Source organism: Chionomys nivalis, chromosome 7 (genome assembly GCF_950005125.1).
Source record: "Chionomys nivalis chromosome 7, mChiNiv1.1, whole genome shotgun sequence".
Classification (NCBI taxonomy): domain Eukaryota; kingdom Metazoa; phylum Chordata; class Mammalia; order Rodentia; family Cricetidae; genus Chionomys; species Chionomys nivalis.
In genome coordinates, this window is record NC_080092.1 from 54,436,597 (window position 1) to 54,460,616 (window position 24,020).

Consider the following 24,020-nt stretch of genomic DNA (forward strand, 5'->3'; position numbering starts at 1 on the left):
GAGAAATAGCCAAGAGCTACATCCTGATCGTAGGCAGACTGGACTGGTTTGGCTTTTGAAAACTCAAAGCTCCTCCTACCTCCTTAAAGACATACTTCCTCCAACAAAAACACGCCTTCTAATCCTTCCCATCCGGTCAGACTTCCACTCCCTGGCAGTCAAGTATTTGAGCCTATGGGGGCCATTCTTATTCAAATCACCACAGCCAGTTTGAAAGTGACTAGTTCCCCCATTAACTTAGGTCTTATTTCCTCCTTTAAAACAGGCAAATGTCTCAGTGATTTGGCAGCTAGAGGAGAGTATCTTTCCAAACAGGACAGCAGACGTCACTGTGACCATCTCTAAGTAAGTAGTGACTGTGTTAGCAGACTTAGGATCTGGCCTTGGGGGGGAAAATCTTGTCATGTTCATGAGTGCTCTGGTTCTCTCACTGTTCTGGGAGAAAGGGGGTATCTCACAGAACCCGAAAAAGTTTCCTCTCATCAAAGATACTTAAGATATTCGAATTCACACAAAGGAACACTAAGGTATATTCTGGTGAGCTGGGCTTTGAACCTGAGTCCTAGTTCTGGCCTTCTCAACTCTGGCAGAACTCTGCAAGCCTCCATGTTCTAAGGCAGAACAGGGTACGGTGCTGGGAGGGATCAAACAAGGGCGATTCTACTCCCGAAGCAATGTCTGAAGATTTTTGTTTTGATTTTGCAAGACAGGATTTCTCTGTAGCCCTGGCGTTCTGGTACTTGCTCTGTAGACCAGGCTGGCCTTGAACTCGAGAGATCTGCCTGCTTCTGCCTCTGCTTCCTGAGTGCTGGGATAACAGGTGTGTGCCACCATGTTCAGCATTCTAGAACTAATTTTGATTGCCATGAGTTAGGAGGTGATACTGGCTTCTATTGACAGATGTTGGTAACTATTATTCAGTGTGGAGGACAAGTCCGTAACAGGTCATTCTTTGGCTCAAAACGTCAAGTATGGAAGCTGAGAAATCCTTCTAAAATCAACATTTCCCTCAGTGTGAAATCTAAGAGATTCATCTTGGACATGTTTGTTAGGAAGTCAAGGTAACAAAGCAGTTGTATGGTCAATTGACATTTTTATTCCCAGTTCCGATGAGAAGTCTTTGGCCAGAGAGACGCACAGCCTTCAATTCAGGCACGCCTTCATCGCAGTTCTTTCCAGGTGAGTACTCGCAAGGGGTCTGTGTGATGGTCGTGCAGTGAGGACAGCCTTGGAGATTCTCTCATGTGGACAAAGTGCCCAGTAGGGTGGATGTGGGCCTTGTCCTTCTCTGAGAGGAGGCTGCTTAGTGCCCAGCCTCTCTAGGATACTGTCAGGTTCAAAGGGTAGCCTCCTACACACAAAAAGGGCAGGCTCACTGACTTGTCCAAAATTGAGTCCCGGCTCAACCTAGACTATAGGATTTCTGGTGGTTAGATAAAAGCTAGCACTCCTCAGGACTTGTTAAACTGGTTCCATTCTGTCAGAAGGAGTCATTTCCCTTACCACTGGCAAAAGGGATAGCTGGCTCTCCGATTAAAAACACCTGTGGTGCCTATCACCATTATGAAGGCCACGCTAGAGACAGCCTTGGCAGTTTGGAATAAACTTTTACTTTTCTACCCATGGACCCGCAGTTTGGGCTTCTTTACTCCACCACTCGCATGTGTCATGTTGGGTTTTTAAAACACCAAAGTGGTTGTCAAAAGCACAGTGCCAACTGGTCCTGCTACAAAAGAAAACTTGTGATGCTATGGAAAAGGAGGGACTGTGGGGTTGGAGAAGGGTTGGGGAGATGGCTCAGTGAGAAAAGTTCTCCCTGTGTAAGCATCAGGACCCGAGTTCAGGTTCTTGGCACCCATGTAAAAGTCAGGTGTGTAAGTCAGTGCTGAGGTGGGTGGGGTAAGAGAGGCATCCTTCCAGCTCACCAACCAGCCGGTCTAGCGGAAATAGGAAGCTCCCAGGTTCAGAGAGATACTGTCAAGAACTGAAGTGGAGAGTATAGGGGACTTGCTGTTGACCTGGCCTGCAATGTGCACCCACAGCAAGTGCACTGCCACATGTGAACACATAAGTTAGAGAAAAGAAAGGAGGCTACTCAGCAGAGTCCAACTGTATAGCTTGCAAATATTCTTTTGTCCCAACTGCCTTACAAAGCACTTAACATTTGACCTTAGCCTTGAGTCCTCTTAAGGACCTGGTGCTGTCTGTCCCAGTGTTTCCAGTAGGAACCAGGAAGGAGTTTAAGTTCTCATGCATGGCTGGGCGGCGGTGGCGCACGCCTTTAATCCCAGCACTCGGGAGGCAGAGGCAGGCTAGTTCCAGGAGAGGAACCAAAAAGCTACGGAGAAACCCTGTCTCGAAAATCCAAAAAAAAAAAAAGTTCTCATGCATGTCCTCTCATTGCAGACCATCAGTGATGTACATGAACACAAGCCAGAGCTCTTCTGAGCACAAAGAATTCCTCTTTAACGTAAGTACATAGTGCTTACTGTCCACTTAAGGCTGGTAAAGTCACTGAGCATTGACTTGTTGCTCATTTTATTTGGCAGATACATGGGGAAAATCTCTTTGGAGCTGTATTCCAGTTGCAAATTTGTGTCCCCATCAAATTACAAGGTTTCCGGATTGTAAGAGTGAAGAATCTAACAAAGACTCAGGTATTTAAATGGGAAATGGGATTCTTTTTTTTCTCCCCAAGACAATAGGGTTGTAGTCTTAGCTGTCCTGGAACTTGCTCTGTACACCAAGCTGGCTTCAAACTCACTGAGATCTGCCTGCCTCTGCCTCCTAGGTGTGTATCACCACTGCCCAGCTTTTTTGCTTTTCTGGTTTTTCAAGGATTCTTTTTTTTTTTTTTTTGGTTTTTCGAGACAGGGTTTCTCTGTAGCTTTGGAGCCTGTCCTGGAACTCCCTTTGTAGACCAGGCTGGCCTCGAACTCACAGAGATCACCTGCCTCTGCCTCCCGAGTGTTAGGATTAAAGGCGTGCGCCAGCACCGCCCGGCTTTTCAAGGATTCTTTATCATGATCCATCTCTTTCCAGAGACTACAGATTCTCAAAGGTATGAAAACTAGAGCTTTAACTAGGCCTGGTAGACTACAGATTCTCAAAGGTATACAAACTAGGGGCTGGAGAGATGGCTCAGTGGTTAAGAGCACTGCCTGCTCTTCCAAAGGTTCTGAGTTCAATTCCCAGCAACCACATGGTGGCTCACAACCATCCGTAATGGTCTGGTGCCCTCTTCTGGCCTGCAAGCATACACACAGACAGAACACTGTATACATAATAAATAAATAAATAAATAAATAAAATATTAAAAAAAAAAAAAAAGGTATACAAACTAGAGCTTTAACTAGGCCTGGCAGCACAGGCTTACAATTGTAGCTATCTGTGAGAATGAGGCAAGGACTCATAAATTTAAGCCAGCGTGGCTATGGAGTAAGTTCAAGACTACTCAGAGCAACTTAGTGAGATCTTGTCATAAAGAGAGCTGGGGATGCCGCTGAGTGCAAGGCTGCTTGCTATCCTGCACAAGGGCCTAGATTCAAACTTTAGGACTACAGAAACAAAACAGGGGCTGGGGGAATAACTCAGTAAAGCATTTGCCTCAAAGCACGAAATTTGATTCTCACAATCCATGTAAAAATACTGGTGGTGGTGGTATGTGTTTGTAATCTCACTGCTAGGAAAGTGAAGGATCCCGAGACTCACTAGCCCAGAAATCTAGCTGAATCGGTGAACTCCAGGCCCATGAATGACTGTCACAAAGGCGGCTGGCATTCCTGAGGATGGTACCTGAAGCTGTCCTCTGATTTCTACTTGCCCCTCAACCCTACTTGCCTCTCAACCCGTACCTGCACACAACCAATATGCATTTGAAACTTTAAAAACAAAACCCAGACAAACCAACATGAACTTTAGGAGTAAAAGATAAGACTACTTAATTATGAGGAATATAGGAGTAAGTCAGGAGGAAAATGAATTAAGATCTTAAAGCCATCTATTTCCCTTTCTTTGATGAAAATAAGCAAAAATTCAAACATCAGTACCATAAGCCATTTATTTCCCTTTGAGAATCTATAAATTGTGCTTCTGTTTCTGTGTGATTGGAGAATGAATCTAACACTTCCCACACTTCCCCCATGCTGGTGTGCGCCCGTCTCCGTTTTGACCCTCTAGTTTCTTTTTTTGCTCTGTTCTGCAACATCCTTTTTGCATTCAGTAAATAATTCATCTGAGGTCTGGTTCCTTCACCAGCCTTGACAACAGCATCAGGAGCAGGAAGGACCACAGCTGAGAGCTGGGCTTTTCTGACTTGTTTTTGCTCATCCTACATAGGGTATCAGGGCTCAAAATCGACAATATCAGGTTTGCAGACTTTGCTGACAGAAAGAGGATGTATAAGCTGTATACACTTGTCCTCTATGGAGTTTATTTTTAAGAACACTTGTTAAAAGCAAGTTTAATCATGTCGATAAACATTTTGGTTACCTTTAAAAACAAGATTCTCTTTTAAAAAGCTGACAGGGAACTCATAAAGATGGGCTTTTACCTCCATCCTGCTCTAGTGGTGGCAGAGATTAAAAACAGTTCCAGAGGCGTTGGAGGTGTCCTCAGTGTGAGCACTAAGTACCGGCTTACTGGAACAGACTGTGTTGGCAGAGCAGGTCAGTGGCAGAGCCGAAACTCAGGACAGTTCTGTAGAAATGCTGCAGTTTTTTCTTAACTTGCTTCATGGCCGTGGTCTGACATTTAGTCTTAAAGCGCATATGATTCAGAATCTTGTCTGTGAGGTAATGTAGCCACAGCACATTATTGTAAGGGTGATACTCACCCCAGCAGTTTCTGTTCTCCTTCCTCATGAGCCTGTAGATCTCAAACTGGTAGTCACCCTCACCTGTAAAGAGGTCCTCTTCGGAGGAGATATCACAGAAAACCACAATGCCATCCCGCTCCAGGCGGGACAGGGTGTAGTCAATGATGTTAACTTGTAGCCCGTGGGTGGGGATGGTGCTTGTCTTGCCATTGAGGGTGTAGTGGAGCTCCTTGAGGTTGGTTTTCTTTAGGAGCACATTCCCCCAGTGTAAGTCCCGGTGCTCAAAGTGCAGTGATGCCTCCGCCACTGCGAGGGAGGCGGTGACCTGGTGTAGAATGCTCTTCGCAGTCGACAGGGAGGACAGCTTTGTTTGCATTTGCTCCAAGTCAACCCCACCAAACTCAAATTCTAGTATAATAAAGAGCTGGTCTTCCTGGAAAAAGTCAGGCCGGTCATTTGTAGATTTTTTGGTTGAGTTATAGTTGTCCCAGGCTTTGAGCAGCAAGGGAGGGTAAGGCCCTTGAACACAGTGTACTGAGTTCAGCCCAATAAAGCCTTCTGTGCGGTTGTACACCTCATCAGACAAGAGGCTCAGCTCTTTGGAGATAATGATCTCTGGCAGGATCTCCTCAAAGGTTTTCTGGTGGGACCCATTGACTAAATCTGGTCCTTCAATAGCAATGACTTTTAGGGCGACAGGTGTTTGATCAGTAATTATTTGAAACACTTCCCCAAACACTCCTTCCCCAATCTTCTCACAGTGTTCCAGTTTTTCGGTGGAAAGGCAGTCATTAAAGGGGATAGGCCCTTCCTGATTACATTCCCCATAAACCTTTTCAGCATAAGATGACTTTTTGTCTGTGACCTGCAGGGTCTTTAAGGGGCTTAGCAAATACATAGAAGAGGAATGGCAGGAAGAAACAGTTCTGTTCATGGTAAGAGGGGCTGAACATTCAGACAGGAGGGACCTAGAGGGAGAACAGGCAAGACTGCTGCTGCATACCTCTGACACATTAGCTACGATTTTCTTCTTGTGGAAGCTGAAGGAGGCTCTGGTTTTGGTCCAAGAAGAGGTCTCACTGATGTTATTTAAGTCCAGGGAGGGGACTGAATCTTTTCTTCTCTGCTTAGATTTGTAAAGAGCAGAGGTTCCCATCGCTTCTTGCTGTTTCCTCTTCTGGAGTGATTCAGTTCTCTTAGGCCTGCAGATTTGCCCTGGTACACAAAGGTCTTTGCAATTACTGGCCTTTTCACAGTCCATCTGGTCGGCTCCTTGAGACACAACCTTTTGACTTGTGCCCCTTGTCTCTCTTGCCAGACCCGAGCCCTTCAGTCTGTTCCTCACCTGCTGTGTCTCACGACACGACTCCTCCACATTATTTCCATCTGTTCCAAACTCGTTATCTTCTGTGTCCGAGTCCACAAGGCTTAAGAGAGCTGACCCGAAGCCGGCTTCGGCTTGGTGGGCCATCGTGTTGAACCCGCCTCCATCTGTTGCTGCTTCCTGGAGGCAGGGCAGCGATGCCTCCTCCAGGGAGGCTTCCGGCAAGAGGAAGGCGTTGGGGACTGCAGAGGCTGCATCCGGAGAGTCGGGGGCTCCGGGGGAGGCCGGAGAGCTGAACAGGGAGGCGCTGGTGCCCAGCTCGTTGCTGCCCTTGGACTGGCTGCACACGCTGAGGTCCGGGCTGAGACAGCCCAAGTTGCAGTTAGGGAAGAGTGGCGGTCGCAGAAGGCCGCGCGGGGTGCTGTACTTCTGCGGGGGCCGAGGTCGCAGCCTCTGGGTGGCTGTCAAGCTCTTCTGGTCCCGGGAGATGCGGCTCGGAGGACGCCGGCGCCGCGGCCTCACGGGGCTGCCAGGGAAATCGGGGTCGTCAGGGTCGTCAGAAGTGGCAGACGACTGGTCATTGCTGCTGAAGCTGCTGCTGCTGAAGGCGCGCTTCGGATCCGACGGCTGGAACCATGGCACGGCCTGCCGGCTAGGCTGCCGTTGCGACCTCCGGACGCCCCTCGCCGCGTACGTTCGGAAGAAACGGGTCCCGGGTGCCGGGAGAGACGCTGCCATGGCGGGTGCCCGCCCGTAAGTTCAAACTGAAACACCGCGAGACTCCGCAACCGCGCCCGCCGGCCCGCCGGGTCCTAGCGCCGGCTCTCAGAGCTCGCCGGACTTCCCGAAGCCGCCAGGGGGCAGATGCCTAGCGCGACCTAGAGGGCTCGGGCCGGCTCAGGCAGTGATCTCGTTTCAGGTCCACACTGAATGCACGCAGAGTCGAGAGAGCGCGTGTGGAAACGATCCTGTTCAGGTGAGCGAGGTCTCCTCGAGAGCCCGAGAGAGGGATGTGGAGAGCCCCTTAACAGGGTGACCACAGAGATCAGGTCGCAGCTTCTGCCAAGTTCTTTCTGTGACTCAGCCTCACTAGTCCTGTTTGCCAGAGTGACTGACACTTTGCTTGGGAGAAGGGGTTTGCTCAAACTGCTCACAACGTCTGCTCTGGGACCTTAGATGCTCTATCCTAGATATCCCGAGAAGGGAGTAAGCAAACTCACTTTTTTGCTTTTGCAGCATGTAGAAGAGTGGCATTCAGTGATCTGTGCTATCACATCGAATAAAGAAAATGTCACTGTGGCTGCGGAGATCTCCCTGGGCCACACTAAGCAGGTACCGCTAAAATTGTGCAGATTTGGTCATCCAGCTCTAGGGCCTCTCCTCTAGAAGGAATAATGGCATCTGGAATGTGTCGTCCAGAGTAGACCACTTGTTTGACCTTCTGTCCCAACCTGCTCTTAGCAAGTGCGTAGTAGGTATTTTAATCCTTTTCCACACTGACATGTAGGAATTACCCATGACTCCTCTTTGCTACTTCTCCGTGTGTATCCTAGCAGCAAACTCTGCCATCCCACCTTCTCTGTCTCTACTCATGTGGTTGTCATTCAAGTCATCCTCTTTGTGGGGCCTGTTGCATAAACCTTGGGCACGCTCTTTGTCTTGGCTTTCCTCCTAACCTATACAAAATAATTCTTAAAGAGCTGAAGAGATGGATCAGAGCGTGTACTGATCTTATAGAAGATGTGGTTGGGTTCCTGGCCCCCAAGTTGGGCAGCTCACAACCACCTATAACTCCAGCTGTGGGGGATCTGATGCCCTCTCCTAGTCTCCATGGACACCCACACTCACCTGCACACGTGCACATATATGCACATGATTTTAAAAAAATGAAATAATTCTTCAGTTAGCATTAGACTCTGCTATCTTCCTTTAAAAACAAAAATCAAGCCGGGCGGTGGTGGCGCACGCCTTTAATCCCGACACTTGGGAGGCAAAGGCAGACATATCTCTGTGAATTCGAGGCCAGCTTAGTCTACAAGAGCTAGTTCCAGGACAGGCTCCAAAGCTACAGAGAAACCCTGTCTCGAAACAAACAAACAAACAAAACACACAAAAAAAAACCACAAAAAAGCAGAAACTCCCAACAAACAGAAGCAGTGGACTTTGGAGTTGGATACACTTAGTTTAAAATCCATACTGCTTTCATGACAAGCAAAGAATCTGCTCTTTGTCTGTCCTTTCTCACGTATCTCTCCCTTATGCCCAGATAGTCTGTTGTTTCTGTTTTTTAGCTTGTTAATATCATTGTGGCCACTGGGACTTTGCACTTGTTAATTTGCTTAACACTGCTCAAATTTTATTTTCCAAGAAAGGCCTTATGATAAAGTGGGAACAGTCAAGTTTAACATTGTTCAGAGTTTCAGATGAGAGCAATGTGATTGCAGCTGAGGTGGACGTGGGAATGGAGGACAAGGGACACATGAATGACCGACTGTTTTAGATGAACTCTCCAAAGCTGATGTTGGGTGGGGGTTGTGGCATGATGTCAAGCGTAAGGGAAAAGAAGTTGGGGAATGACTACAGGCTTGTGACTTGGATAGCTGTGTGATGGCTGCGACCTTTACAGAGGCTAACGGAATACTGGAGAAGGAATATATTTGAAGGGAAAGATGGTTGAAACTCTCTTGAAACAATGAGTTCATGTCTAAAATGTTTTGTGTTCCTCCACACCCTACCTTTCTCCAATTTATAGTTACTAAAAGATGTAACCGAACTGCAGATCCTTGGTGAAATAGCTTTCAACAAATCTCTCTATGAGGGGCTGAATGCAGAGAACCACAGAACGAAGGTAACTCCTGCTGTTTTCTGATTAGTCTTCTGGGGAAACTGTTGTCATTTCTGAGATTGGCTACACTGCCATCTGCCCTTGTGACCTTGAGCTTCTGCCTCCATTTTGTGCTTCTGTGAAACAGGAATCAACAACAGTGTGTACTTAAAAAAAATTGATTTTGAAAATAATTTAGGAAATAGCTAGAACATTTTCTATATGAGAAATTTTTGTGTACATAACAATATCTTCCTAGTATGCAACATTCATGTCTGTTACAGTGTCGAGCAGGAGCTCACAGTGTCTGTTACAGTGTCGAGCAGGAGCTCACAGTGCCTGTTACAGTGTTGAGCAGGAGCTCACAGTGCCTGTTACAGTGTTGAGCAGGAGATGCTCACAGTGCCTGTTACAGTGTCGAGCAGGAGATGCTCACAGTGTCTGTTACAGTGTCGAGCAGGAGATGCTCACAGTGTCTGTTACAGTGTCGAGCAGGAGATGCTCACAGTGTCTGTTACAGTGTCGAGCAGGAGATGCTCACAGTGTCTGTTACAGTGTCGAGCAGGAGATGCTCACAGTGTCTGTTACAGTGTTGAGCAGGAGCTCACAGTGTCTGTTACAGTGTTGAGCAGGAGATGCTCACAGTGTCTGTTACAGTGTTGAGCAGGAGATGCTCACAGTGTCTGTTACAGTGTTGAGCAGGAGGCAAGCAGGTTGAGTGTGAGGCCAGCCTGGTCTACAGAGTGAGTCCTGGTACAGCCAGCCAGGGATCCACAGAGAAACCCTGTCTCAACACACAAACAAACAAACAAACAAACAAACAAACAGTAATATCATTGGAATCTAACCCTAACAAAAGGAACCAATGGTTCCTTCGGCTGTCAGTGTGGGTTCAATCTCCTCCTAGTCATCAACAAAGAAAGCAGTCTGTCCTAACTGGCTTTGACCATGGTGACTCTAGAATGGCAGTTGACAGGATGGCCACTGGACTGCCCACTCACTGTCTGTCTTTGCCACAAGCAGGGGGTCATCCTATGTCCTGCTTCTCCCTTATCCCCTGCTGGGGTGGTGTTGGGCCACTCTGGGGAGAACCTGTGTATTTCAAAGGGAGCAAAGGAAAAAGGTTTTGAGAAATAGGGCTGCTGTTTTGCTCCAGTCAGACCTATTGTGCCCCTGGTATCTTGGGGCCTCCTTCATTCCTCGGCCCAGGCTCCAGAGTCCTGTCTCCACCCCCCCTTCCACTCTTCTATTAAGATCACAGCTCTGTTCCTGTCCCCACTCTGGCTCTGGTGCTCTGTTCCCTTCCTACTCTCAAGGTCAGAACTTGTCAAGTTCAGTTTACTTGTAGCTAAGTGTGGCTCAGCAGGTCCGGCCCATCCTTAGCTGGGAGAGGCCTCAAGGGTGAGTTGGGTAACTTCCTACCCTGTATGGAAATCCCAACAAAGCATGCCTGACCTTGGTGGCTATGCACTGGCCTGAAGGGAACTCAGTGTCTTCCAACAAGGAGTCATGATGACCCCTGGCTTTAACTGTGTCCTGGCAGCATGCACTGGCCACTACCCAGAAGGGCCAGGCTCCTGTCAGGAAGTGGATCTGTAGAGCCCTTCAGCTTGTCAGGGTGAGAGAAGACTCCTGAGCTGAAGAGATGCTTAGGAAAACACCTCGTGGGGATGATTCCTAACAGGAGAGCCCTGCAGTGCCATGGATGGACCTACTTTTGCACTTGCGGTGTCCCTGAGGGCTGCACTCGGCTTGGTGAAGAACAGGGCAACCCCTGCCAGACCTTTCTTGTAGGAAAATGTATTACCAGAGACTTTAGGCGTTTGTGTGAGGTTTAAGAACGTCTGTCAGATCTGAGTTAAAGAGGACTTAGAGCTCTTTAAACAAGTCACCGCTTTGGAGACAATGACCATAGGGATCAAGGACGCAGAGGGACACAGCTGCTGTGAATCTTGATGCTGTGAGAGAGTTCTCAGACTGGCAGACCACCTTTAGGACAAGGTCACATCCCCCGATGACCTAGCTCATCCAGACCGGAGACCAGAATAGTTTCTTGTAAAGCGCTGTGATCAGAAGATGGTTTGAGGCGATGGAAATTGCTGCGTCAGGGGACGCTCAGCTTTTTGCCGTCCCATCAGTCTTGATCAATATGCAGGTTGTTACCAAATCCTTACCTCTTGACTCTCTTCCTCCCTTGTAATTTCCTGACTTATCGGACCGTCTCTTTATCCAGATCACTGTCATCTTCCTGAAAGCCGAGGAGCTCCACTCTTTGCCCCTCATCATTGGCAGCGGTATTGGAGGCCTCCTGCTCCTGGTTGTGATCATAGCCATTCTGTTCAAGGTCAGTTCACTCCTCCTGTTTGTAAGAAGGAAAAGGCATGGGACTCTGGTACCGGTTTCAGAACATTTGAGGACAGCTAAGCTCAGACCTAGTGCACCTACCCTGGCCTTGTGGGATCTTTTCTTTGTTCTTGAAACTATGTGTCCTGTTTGGACAGATGAGCCTGACAGTGTCTCTCTGAAAAAACAAAAGCCTATTTGAAGTATTTGAGCACAGAGAGATATTCCTAAGACAGAGCTGATTGTCACCTGTCTTTTAAAGTCCTTTATCTTTCCCTGCCCCAGAGTCCAGACTTTCTTAGTGTTGTTTGAGGCCTTCTACATCGTGGCCTGTCTCTCACACCTATAAGTCTTGCTTCTTTTCCCCAGACCAGTTGACCCATTCTTTTGGGGCGCTTGCAAGTGCCCGTGCTAGGAGCGCCAGTTTCCCCCGTCTCATCCTTCACACAGCTCCTCAGAAGGCTTAACCAGGCTCCTGGATGCTCTGGATCAAGCCTCAGTGTCATTTCCCCCCCCTTCCTAGATCCTGAGCTCCTGTAGGAGACTGTGTGCCATCTTTGTCTTTAGCATGGTGGGCTGTCCTCAGCATGCTCCCCGAAAGGATTAGATCCATCCGGCATGACTGACTCCATAGCACTCCCAGTTAGTTAAGTTTTAAGTGTTGTGGCAGGTCAGAGGGCCCTGGGGGGTCAGCTCTCCTTGTGGAGTGAGCACCACGCAGGCAGCATTGAGGAAAGTACAGGGAGGGCCCAGAAAGCTCGGAGGACAGCAGAGGGAGGAAAGAGAAGCCAGGAGTCTGGAGCTGTTTAGCGACAGTCTGAAGACTATTTCTAAAGCAGGTGGCCACCTCAGGTCCGTCATGAGGCTTCCCTCCTTGTTGTTTCAGTGTGGCTTTTTCAAGAGGAAATATCAGCAGCTGAACTTGGAGAGTATACGGAGGGCCCAGCTGAAGGCTGACAGTCTGCTGGAGGAAGAGTAGAGCCTGGACGTCCAGGGTCTGCCACATACTCTCCTTAGGACGACCTAGGAACATTGAACAACCATAGAGTGTTGTTCACAGCCACACATTGTCCCCATAGTGTTTGTGCATTGTGCAAAAGGGAAGTTTGGACATGTTTTTCTCTTAAGTAAATTTACTTTTACAGCAGTGCCTCTAGTGTGTATGTATTTTCCAGAATTTGCCATGTGTTTCGATGACTGATAGGCCAAATTTTTATTCCTATTTTTTTTTAAATATTTATTTATTTATTATGTATACAATGTTCTGTCTGTGTGTATGCCTGCAGGCCAGAAGAGGGCACCAGACCTCATTACAGATGGTTGTGAGCCACCATATGGTTGCTGGGAATTGAACTCAGGACCTTTGGAAGAGCAGGCAATGCTCTTAACCACTGAGCCATCTCTCCAGCCCTTTATTCCTATTTTAAAATATTATTATATTCTTTTGTTGTTGTTGTTTTGTTTGAGGCAGGATCTCTCTACCTAGCCCTGGCTGTCCTGGAACTCACTATATAGAACAGATTGGCCTTGAACTCACAGAGATCCACCTGCCTCTGCCAACTAAATGCTGGGATAAAGGGGAGTGCCACCACACCCAGCTTGACTCTTTTATAGTCTTTTAAACAAAGATTTATTTTATTTTTAAGTAAGTGTGTGTGTATATTTATCTGTATGTATATGCACATATATGTGTATGTAGATTGGTCTTGAACTCAGAGATTCCCCTGGCTCTGCTTCTTGAGTGCTGGGATTAAAGGCGTGCACCACCAAGCTGAGCCCTTATCTGTCAAACTTACTGTACTCTTTAAATAATTATTATTTTTAGTTTATTGAGTATATTACAAGAGAGCGATGACTTGGAAATCCACTATTTTAAGGTAGGTTTTTCAGTTGGTTTCTCAATTTCCAGGGTCCAGTAGCCCAACACAGGCTGAGGGCAGAGTGGTCACTAGATGGTTCTTCTGCCCAGGGCTGGGGGTGAGGCTGGTCTAACTTGGCTTGTCTAGAGCTCTGGCAGGTCCTGGCCTCTCAGAACCTCCCTCTTGCCCTTTGATTGTGCCGTCTGAGATTAAGAGCTGGAGCGGTAGAGGAAGAGAATGCGCCCGCCCACTTTGGGAGGACAGATTGCTGACATGTTTTTGTTTCCCACCTGGCTGCCAGCAAGAATCAGGGGCCAATGGCTTGGAGTTTGTCTCCTAGATGAAGAAACTGGGCTGGACTCAATTCAGTAATAGCTGAGGATGGGTGGGGTGCCTCAGGGGTGAAACAGGAGTCCCCGGAGACTGCAGACTTCTGGTCAGCACAGAAAGGAACGTCTCTAGAGACTGTCTCTCAACATGGTCTGTCTCTCTTTGGGCAAACACTTTCAGGAAGGAGAGAGAATGCAGGAGAGATGCATAGGCTATGGCAGGAACACCTTCCTCACTACCTGCTCGTGTTTCCCCCCGGAAGACCCCTCAGTTACACTCAGGAGGGAGACTTCCCCTTGCTGTGTGCTAGTGAACACAGTTCCGTCATGAAGATCAGACCCTGGTCTCTTTCTGTCTTTTAATGTTGCCTCAGAAACCTAACAAGGGTGGCTTTGAACTCTTGGTCCTCCTGCCTCTGTCTCCTCACTGCTAGAACAACAGTTGTGTTCTATTGTGTCCATTTTCTATGTCTATTTTTATCTTTTAAAAAATATTGATTTTTTTATGTATAAGGTTTTTGCTTGTAATGCATGTATTATACCACATGATGTCTTGTCCACCCCTAGGTCAGAAGAGGACAGAAGATCCCCTAGAACCAGAGTTACAGCCAGTTGTGAGCCATCATGTGTGGGGGCTGGGAATTGAACCTGGATCCTCTGAAAGAGCAGCTAGGACTTTTGGCTGCTGATCCATCTCTCCAGTCCTCTTTATGTACTTGAAATACACAAACATTTGTGAAGAGAAAAATATATAATAATCAAAATGCTTCTTAAATTGTATGCATGTAGATTCAGAGGGTAAGAGCACTGGCTGCTCTTCCAGAGGCCCCGAGTTCAATTCCCAGCAACCACATGGTGGCTCACAACCATCTGTAATGAGATCTTCTGTCTTGCCGGGCGGTGGTGGCGCACGCCTTTAATCCCAGCACTTGGGAGGCAGAGGCAGGCGGCTCTCTGTGAGTTCGAGACCAGCCTGGTCTACAGAGCTAGTTCCAGGACAGGCTCCCAAACCACAGAGAAACCCTGTCTTGAAAAACCAAAAAAAAAAAAAAAACAGTCTTGTGGCTACCTTACTTTCACAATACTAACGTATGTCAAATGTACTTAGACATAGCTGAATGAAAAAAGAATAAAAAGGTAAGGACATGTGCTCCTGCTATGGTGGAGGGGGAAGTTTGTTGTAGATAAAGGGAGAGTGTAGCCAGAGATGGACACATCCGGGGGATTCCAGAGTGGTCATTACCCTGAGCTACGCAGGGAGAGGGAAGGAGAAGGGAACCAGGTGCAGCAGCCAGGAGGCCAAAGGTACCAAAAGGGCTGGAAACTAAAATGTCTGGATTATATAGAGAAGAGCCTCTGGGGAGAGGGCAGCTCAGCTTCTGGGCTAGAGAGTTAGGGTAGGGGGCAGGGTATGCCAGTCATTTCCTGTAACTTGTAGGACCGAGGGATTCTGGGAGCACTTGGCAGCCAGGACTGCTTTGATATGTTAAGTAGGCACCTCAGCCATTTGTCCCACGTTTGAAACCTAACAATATCTGCATTGGGTACAGTGTGATAGGAAAATTGTCATGCTTTCTGTTGGTAACTGGGCTGCAGTGCTAACTACTGCCTGCATCCATAGATGAAGTGGTACATTTCAGACAGACCACAGTAGAAAGAGATGTCTCATTGATCTCCCTCTCTGGATGCTCTAGTCCCACTTAAGGAAGCATGCTTTGTGTATCTTTTATTTGCTTGGTTTTCTGAGATGGGTATTTACTATGTAGCCCAGCCTGGCTTGGCAGCAGGGTCTTGTGTTCTGACTTAGAACTTAGAAACTGTCCTGCCACAGATTCCTGAGTGCTGGGCTTACAGCACCGTGGTACCACACCAGACCTGAGGTTGGTCCCACACCTGGTCTTAGTTTTGTTTTAAGGAGAAGAAAACTTGTCCAAGGTCCCAAGTCTAGTAAATGGCAGAGCCATTCTTAAAGAACTTTGAGCTGGGGCCAAGTGGTGGTGGCAGCACAGGCCTTTAATCCCAGCACTCACTCAGGAGGCAGAGGCAGAGGCAGGCGGATCTCTGTAAATTCAAGGCCAGCCTGGTCTAGGAGAGATTGTTTCAGAGCAGGCGGCTCCAAAGCTACAGAAAAACCCTGTCTAGAAAAACCAAAAAAAAAAAAAAAAAAAAGAAAGAAAGAAAGAAAGGGCTAGAGAGATGGCTCAGCGGTTAAGAGCATTGCCTGCTCTTCCAAAGGTCCTGAGTTCAATTCCCAGCAACCATATGGTGGCTCACAACCATCTGTAATGAGGTCTGGTGCCCTCTTCTGGCCTGCAGACATGCACACAGACAAAAAAAGAAAGAAAAAAGAAAAAAAGAAAAGAAATTTGAGCTGGATATGATGGTACACACCCAGCATTAGGGGGCAGAAGCTGCGGGTGGAACTCTGTGAGTTCAAGGCCATTCTGTTCCAAGCCAATCAGAGTTACAAGGTGAGACCCCACCTTAAAACAAAACGAAGTGAAAAGTATTTAGACCCAAAGTCTAATGTTTTTTCCATAAAAGCCTCACTATGGACTGGGCAGCCCCAGAATGGAGCAGCGTTCTTGAGTCCTGTATGGGTAGAGAAGTAGAACACAATTGTTCAGGTCCCTTGGCTTCGCTCCTGAAGGCAGATGCTGTCGTGTAGCCTGGGGCATCTGTGGTTTTGGCACACGCGCCAGGTGATGAGGATGTAGATATATTCTGGGAGGATGCGAGTTGTGGGACCAGAGTTTGTGCATCTCAGTGCATGGAGTCAGAGGGTGGCTGTGCATATTGAAGTCTTGGCTGACCTAATGCTTTAGTAGAATCTCTGTTGAAATCCTCCACAAGAAGTGCATAGAAATGAAGACTGGTCATTTTACACCAGACACCTCCTCAGTATACAGGCTAAAGGAGCTGAGATCATTCATTCATTCATTCATTCATTCATTCACTCATTCCCACATAATTTTATAATCTCTCTCTCTCTCTCTCTCTCTCTCTCTCTCTCTCTCTCTCTCTCTCTCTCTCTCTCTCTCTCTCTCTCTCCTCTTTTGGTTTTTAGAGACAAGGTTTCTCTGTAGCTTTGGAGCCTGTCCTGGAACTAGCTCCGTAGACCAGGCTGGCCTCGAACTCACAGAGATCTGCCTGCCTCTGCCTCCCGAGTGCTGGGATGAAAGGCGCGCGCCACCACCGGTCAGCAGTTGTAAGTCTTAGCACTGCCTATTACATGGAGGTTGACTGGTAAAGTCTTCTCTGCCCTTATAGCTCTATTCAGAGGATCTGGGTCCAACTAGTGACAGCAAGCAAGAGACCAATGAATCCTAAATTGCACAGATCCTGGCAGGGAAGGAGACATATACCTACACAGCTGTGAAGCTGCGGAGGAGTGAGGTGGGATCTGTCTGGGCAGATGTCCAGATGTTGGAAAACGAAGACCATGACAAGGCACACATGAATTGGCTGGGCTGTAGTGTGAATCTTGGTGAATATGAAGCTGAATAGGGAGGTGGGGACACAAACATCATGCTAACATGTCTGAGGAGCCACAGACACCCTGATTTAATTATTTTTTTTTCCCAGCCAGATCACAGTTTCCCTCTGTTCCCTTCTCTCCTCCCAGTCTTCCATCCATCCACTGCTTCTCCTTTCTCTTCAGAAAAGGGCAGGCCTCCCATGTGTTTCAGCCAGTCATGGCATATCAGGCTGCAGTGAGATTAGGCTGAATGAGGCAACCCAGTAGGAGGAAAGGGTCACAAAAGCAGAGTCAGAGACAGGCACTGATCCCCGTTAGGAGTCCCACAAGACCAAGCTGCACAACTGTAACGTATGTGCAGAGGGCCTACCTAGGTCAGACCCACACAAGTTCTCTGGCTCCATGAGCCTCTAAGAGTTCAGGTTAGTTGATTCTATGGCTTTTCCTGTGGCACCTTGATATGTTATATGAGAATTTCACTCATTTGGTTTTATTGCCACTCTAGACCCATGGACTAGGAGCAGGGATATAGATGAGAAACTTCAACAGGGAGAAATGACTGCAAGGAGAAGAAAGCTAGTTTCCCTTTTAAATGCACCTTGTAGCTGGGCGGTGGTGGCGCACGCCTTTAATCCCAGCACTTAGGAGGCAGGGGCAGGTGGATCTCTGAGTTCGAGGCCAACCTGGTCTACAAGAGCTAGTTCCAGGACAGACTCCAAAGCTACAGAGAAACCCTCTTTCAAACAAACAAACAAACAAACAAACAAACAAACAAACAAACAAACAAACAAACGTGCCTTGTTAGAGCCATCAGTGCCTGGTGGCTTTGGCTGACTCAAGTTTAAACCATTGTCCTTTTTAGTACTCAACTGGCAGTCATATTTTGTTTGTTTGAGACAGGGTTTTGCTTTGTAGCTTTAGCTGTCTTGGAACTCATTTTTCCAAGTTCAGGCTGGTCTTGAACTCTCAAAGATCCTCTTGCCTCTGCCTCCCGAGTACTGGGATTAAATGCATGCACCCCCACACTGGGCCAGTCATATATATTTTGAAGTGTTTGGTATCTTTGTTTAGTTTCTCCTCAGATCAGCTACTGGAGCTAAGTAATAATTACCAACCTGTCTATTAAGATGGCTTGTGGTCACAAGCATGCTTCCCACAGCAAAGAGCTTCCTTTTTCTTCTTGACTGCAATTAAGGAACATTAGCAACAAATTTATGAGGGCTAGGTGAGATGGCTCAGTGGGTAGGGTATGGTAGGTGGGGGTGGGAGTCCCTGAAGGCTCTATGGTCAGCAGGGAAAAGAATTGGGTGATGTAAGAATGAAACTGCATTTGGCCAAACTTAGCTGGGGCTGGGCCAAACTTCTAGAGTCTAACCCCAGGTTGTTTGTTTTAGCCATATTTAAGCACAGCACAATTTCGGAAAAAAAAAGTTTGCTGATGACAGTTAACTCAGTCCAGTGAGCATGACAAAGCTTAAGACATGTTTACATTGGATTTTTTTTTTTTTTTCAAGAGACAGGGTTACTATATATAGCTCTGGCTGTCCTGGAACTCACTCTGTAGACCAGGTTGTCCTGGAAGTCAGAGATCCACCTGCCTCTGCTTCCTGGGTGCTGGGATTAAAGGTCACACCACCCCTGGTTACACTGAAATTCTTTACAAAGTACATCTGACTTCTTTCATAAAGATGGGCACTGTTGACTCAGAAACTGTGCTCAAGATTTAGGGTCTAGGGAGAAGTACTGAGGTAAACACTGGGAGTCAGGATTGGCCTGGCTCTAAGATAACACAGAAGTCACCTAGGCTGTTGTAAAAGACAAATGACATCACTCATAGGATGGCTTTTATGGATTTAGAAGCAACAATGCTCAAGGTTTAGGGGGAAAGGGTCTGGGATAAACTGAACATAAATTCTGGGTGATAAATTCCGGCTCCAAGGATAACAAAGGATCAGCAGGTTGTAAACTACAGCCTTTGCCAGTGTTCACTGAAGACTGGGAAACTTCCTTTGAAGTTCATCTTCCTTTGTCAAAAATAAGTCTACACATTTAACTTTCCCTGGCTTCTCCAGGTCTTCTCTGTGTGCACAAGGACCTCTTGTCATCTACAAGGGTGCTTGCTGCTGAGCTTGAGCACCTGAGATCGATTCCCAGAACCCACATGGTGGGAAAAGAGAACAGATTTCTCTAACCTCTGCATATGCGTCATAGTATGTATGTACATACACACACATGAGAGAGAGAGAGAGAGAGAGAGAGAGAGAGAGAGAGAGAGAGAGAATAAGAAACAGCCCCACAATTACAAGTTCTTCCACGCATCAGAAATACCTGTTATGAAATATGCTGGTCATAGTAGGACCTCTTAGAGCAAAGGGAAATGAAAGAACAGATTGCCCTTGGTGAACCCTTTCTTGCCATACAAACTTTCTCACACTTGGCCCTGGGCCTTCCAGGATCTTGGGACTCTGAAGGAGAGTTACATAATCTTGCAGAGACCTCTACCAAAGGTTGCCTTCAAATCCCTTACCTCCTGGCCTCCCCTCTCCCTGGGGACTGGAAACTAGAGCTCATCATGTGGAAACAGCAGCTGAACTCTCCAAGATCCACGCCATGTGAGATTCGTGCCTTGTTTCCGGTTCCCTTCCATTTTATGAAGAATGTTTTTTGAGCTTGAGTCTCTAAGGCCAGGGGGAGGTTTTAATTTGCTTTCCCTAATGCCGAAGGTAGGAGGAGACCTTACATCTTGGGATTGGTGGGGAGTGATTAAGTGATCCTTCCAAGTCACGGAGGGAAGCAGTGCTGTCACTGGCCACTCCCCTGAAGTCACTCACCTGCGGCTGTTTTTATGTTGGACCCTGGAGAAAGGGAGCTTTTCTTTCTTACTTTTTTTTCTAACAATTTTTAAAAAGATTTGTTTCATATGTATGAGTGTTTTGCCTGCATGTGTGTGTGTGCATGCCCAGTGCCTGCAGAAGTCAGAAGAGAACATGGGATATTTTGGAACTGGAGTTATGGATGGTTGTGAGCCACCTTTTGGTGGTGTCCTGGGGAACCAAACCTGGGTCCTCTGTAAGAGCAACAAGTACTCTCTCTCTCTCTCTCTCTCTCTCTCTCTCTCTCTCTCTCTCTCTCTCTCTCTGTCTCTCTGTCTCTCTCTCTCTTTTTTTTTTTTTTTGGTTTTTCGAGACAGGGTTTCTCTGTGGCTTTGGAGCCTGTCCTGGCACTAGCTCTTGTAGACCAGGCTGGTCTAGAACTCACAGAGATCCGCCTGCCTCTGCCTCCCGAGTGCTGGGATTAAAGGCGTGTGCCACCACCGCCCGGCTGTCACTATGTTTTCTACAGGAAAATTATCCCAGGACTCACAGCTGAGCAAGATACCAGGAGCCTGTCCAAGCCATGGGAGAAAAGGGTGGGACTTAAAGGGTGCCAGGTCTTAGGAGAAGGGAGATGTTAGAAAAATAAAAAGGCCTGTTAAGTCTGTGTTCTAATTCCCCTCACCACAGAGTATATGTCTGAGCTCAGCCAACCAGATGCAGGCTTGTGAAACAGAGCGGTGCTCTGGCTGCTCGTCCTTCACTTCTGGAGACCGTGTTCATTGTAAAGAGGCATGGTGGGCACTTGGGGGAGGAGAGGCTGAGAGGTGAGAAGGCAGGGAGGAAGCTTTGAAGACCCGACTCCAGGAGTGACATTTAGAGGCACTTGGTAGTACTCCTGTTCCTAGGAGCTGTGGCTCATGAACAGTATAGTTATGGGTACATCTAAGCTCTCAGGGGCAGGGAAGGCATCTACCAGGGCTCTGCAGGTACTCAACGCTCTGAAGGACTCACTATGCCAGTAGGGACAAGGATTATTTTACCAGGGCGTTGTGGGACTCTAAGATTCTTGATATGGGGCTAGTTAAATCAAAGAAAATGGCTCCTCAAGGCAGGCACAGGCTAGGGGTGGAGCTTTCAGTGCAAGGCCTCAGGTTGGAGCTCCAGCATTATAAAAACTGCCACCAAAAAGAGAAAAAGAGGAAGAGGAGAGAAGAGCAGGCAATAATTGTGGTAATTTCCTTAGACTTTTTTCTTTTTAAAGATTATATACTTATTATGTATACAGTGCTCTGTCTGCCTGCAGGCCAGAAGAGGGCACCAGATCTCATTATAGATGGTTGTGAGCTATCATGTGGTTTCTGGGAATTGAACTCAGGATCTCTGGAAGAACAGCCAGTGTTTGGATTTTTTGTTTGTTTGTTTTTGTTTTGTTTTTTTTTCTCGAGACAGGGTTTCTCTGTAGTTTTGTAGCCTGTCCTGGCACTTGCTCTGTAGACCAGGCTGGTCTTGGAACTCCCCGAGATCCGCCTGCCTCTGCCTCCCGAGTGCTGGGACTAAAGGCGCGCTCAGGTTTTTAGCATCAGTGTGACAACTAGAGCACTCCTCTCCCCTTTGGGCACAGACGGTGCCGAGTCTGAGCTTGTGGCCTGGTGAGTTGGCCTCAGAATGTAGAGATGGAGTCCAGATATTCTGGGGCACAACTTAAATATATTTACCCCCACATTATTTTAACTAAACCCCAGGAAAAATTATGATACATACTGTAATGTCAGATACAGGCATACACTTGAAACATTACCCTCAAGAAAGCATGCTTACCCTGACTTCTGAAATACACCCTAGAATTTATCCTTTCTTTTCAAATTAAATTTTATTATTGATTGATTGATTGTATGTAACTGTGCACACTTTTTTGAAAGATGAAATAAACTGATGTCATGACTAGCCACTGGATATAAGAAGGAGGTAACCCTTTCCTCTCTAAATACCTTTCAAGGCCTCTCGAGCTTCTGGATAGTTCTGTCGGAAGTTGCAGTCTGCTTTCAGCAATGTAGTGTGTGTATAGGAAGGCACAGTAGAGCAAGGCTTCTGTCTCTAAAGCCAGAGTGGCCACTCTGACAGGTACCTGACATTCTGGCCTCCCAGCAGCATATAGAAGATGACTGGAGTTGTCAGGGTTAGAGACTTGGCCCCAATGGCCTGAAGGAGCTAGCTTTGACCACCTGTCATCAACACGCCTATGAGACAAGTTATAGTGAAAAGCAGAGGATGGTGTATTTGATGAGGAACAAACAGATCCAGCAAACTCCCAGCCTCCCTCCACAGCCTTCTCCCAGCCTTTAGAGGAGGCAGGAGTGTGCATAACGAAGCCATCCTGCTCAAGATGTGGTCCTGCCTCCACCATTCTTAGCTGTCTCTTCTGCAAGGCAACCTGAGAAGCTATGAGAACTGTGTGAAATCCCATCCTGAAAGAGGCCTCTAGCAGACACCAGGCTTCAGCCTTCCCTTCCTCCCAGCACGAGGCCCCTGGGAACCTGTTTCAATCCTCAGACAGTCTGAGGGCGGGGCACAAGCATCACTTTAGCATGTCTTCCTGTCATGACATTCACAATAGGTGCCAGTAAAGGTTTGAGCCAGAATAGAAGCAGCACTGGGAGGAAGCATGTGTGTCTTGTCGGGGGACACAGGAAGCAAATTAGTGAGATCTCAGGTATTGAAAGTGTTCTGCAGATAGCCTGGCATAGTGGCGCATGCCTTCAATTCCAGCACTCGGGAGGCAGAGGCAGGAGGATCACTGTGAGTTTGAAGCCAGCCTGGTCTACAGAGTGACTTCCAGGGCAGCCCAGGGTTGCACAGAGAAAGCCTGTCTGGAAAAACAAAAGCAAACAACAAAAAAAGTGATCTCCAGGAGTAAATTGGGGTCATGGGACAAGGTGGGGGGTGGGGGTTACTTTGGGCATATGAAAATAAGCCTTTTTGAGGAACTGCCTGGGTTGAGCTTGACGTTATAACAAGGCATGGTTTCCAAATGACACCTTAAGAACAACATGTAGATCTCTATGCCCTTTCCTGGAATGAATGGGACATTCAAGGGCAAAGCCCAGGAATATGTCCTTTTAAATTTTAATTTATTCTCTCATATATTACATCTCAACCACAGTTTGCCCCCCTTCCTCTCCTCCCAGTTGCAAAACCGGAGACCTTCTCCCTGAGATGGTGACTTTTTTTTTTTTTCGAGACATGGTTTCTCTGTATAGCCCTGGTTGTCCTGGAACTCTCCCTGTAGACCAGACTGGCCTCGGACTCAGAGAGATCCATCTACCTCTGCCTCTTAAGCACTGGGATTAAAGATGTGCACCACCACCACCTGGCTTTCCCTGAGACTTTCATTATTAGAGATCACACCGGTGGGCTTCAATCTGTCTTCCAACCTCTAGTGTCCATAGTTTCAGAGAGCGAGCTTCCCACTGGGCAAGAGAGTCAGCCCCAGGGCCAGGAGAGGAGCAGGGGTGGAATGCTCAGACACAGGAGCAAAAAATAGTATGCACAGCCCCTCGCCCCTCAGCTCTGACCCATAGGCCCCCACCACACCCAGCCCCTCAGTACATACAGCGCCCACCACCACACAGCTCCCCACCAAAGCCCCTCACCATGCACAGTCCTACAGTACACACACAACCCGGTAATCTCTCACCACACAGCCCCTCACTGCATGCAGACCCATAGCGCAGGAAGCCTCTAGTCGCCCAGCCCTTCCACAGACAGCTTACCCCAGTCTACACCAGCTCCAAAGCTCAGTTCCAGGGACCTCTTCTCTCCCTCCCTGTTTGGTTCAGCCTCAGAGGATGGAGTTGAGACCAGTTTTTTCTTTGGGAACTCTAAGCATATTTTAGGGCCCCAAACCTTAGTGCCCTGGCTTTTCCCATACCTGACTGGGACCGCTGGCTCTTAACCCCAGAAACTTGTAGGGTTTAAGCCCGCAGTCGCAGAAGTGGGCAAAACACCAGCTGGATTACAGCAGACACAGGCGGCCAGGGACCTACAAGAGTGCCTGACACCGTGAGCAGCGAGGCCAGGGCAATCTGGAAACTAGTCATTACTAGTGACTGTCTCTACCCATCTTCCTACACTTCCTGTGCTCTGGGTCCCTCCCGGATCCTGCCTCTGTTTCCCCACCCGGTTCCCCTCGAGCGAGTCCCGTGGGAGGAGGTAGGGGCGGGAGAGAGGCCTT

General features: G+C 47.6%; 2 protein-coding genes across 2 annotated transcripts in view; one reads left to right on the top strand and one right to left on the bottom strand.

Moving 5' to 3' along the window:
- The window catches only part of Itgae (integrin subunit alpha E), a 45,528-nt gene extending 33,120 nt beyond the window's left edge, over window positions 1-12,408 (top strand). The window contains exons 23-31 of the mRNA XM_057773940.1: window positions 266-345; window positions 1,105-1,179; window positions 2,407-2,470; window positions 2,550-2,657; window positions 7,060-7,116; window positions 7,377-7,472; window positions 8,893-8,988; window positions 11,198-11,308; window positions 12,194-12,408. Coding sequence (XP_057629923.1) covers window positions 266-345; window positions 1,105-1,179; window positions 2,407-2,470; window positions 2,550-2,657; window positions 7,060-7,116; window positions 7,377-7,472; window positions 8,893-8,988; window positions 11,198-11,308; window positions 12,194-12,286 — 780 coding nt within the window. The 3' untranslated portion in view covers window positions 12,287-12,408. The remainder of the gene's footprint in view (window positions 1-265; window positions 346-1,104; window positions 1,180-2,406; window positions 2,471-2,549; window positions 2,658-7,059; window positions 7,117-7,376; window positions 7,473-8,892; window positions 8,989-11,197; window positions 11,309-12,193) is intronic.
- Haspin (histone H3 associated protein kinase) lies at window positions 3,997-6,965 on the bottom strand. The gene has a single exon (XM_057774474.1). The coding sequence runs from the start codon at window positions 6,876-6,878 to the stop codon at window positions 4,638-4,640; it is 2,241 nt and encodes a 746-aa protein (XP_057630457.1). The 5' UTR covers window positions 6,879-6,965; the 3' UTR covers window positions 3,997-4,637.
- Window positions 12,409-24,020: the final 11,612 nt, after the last annotated feature.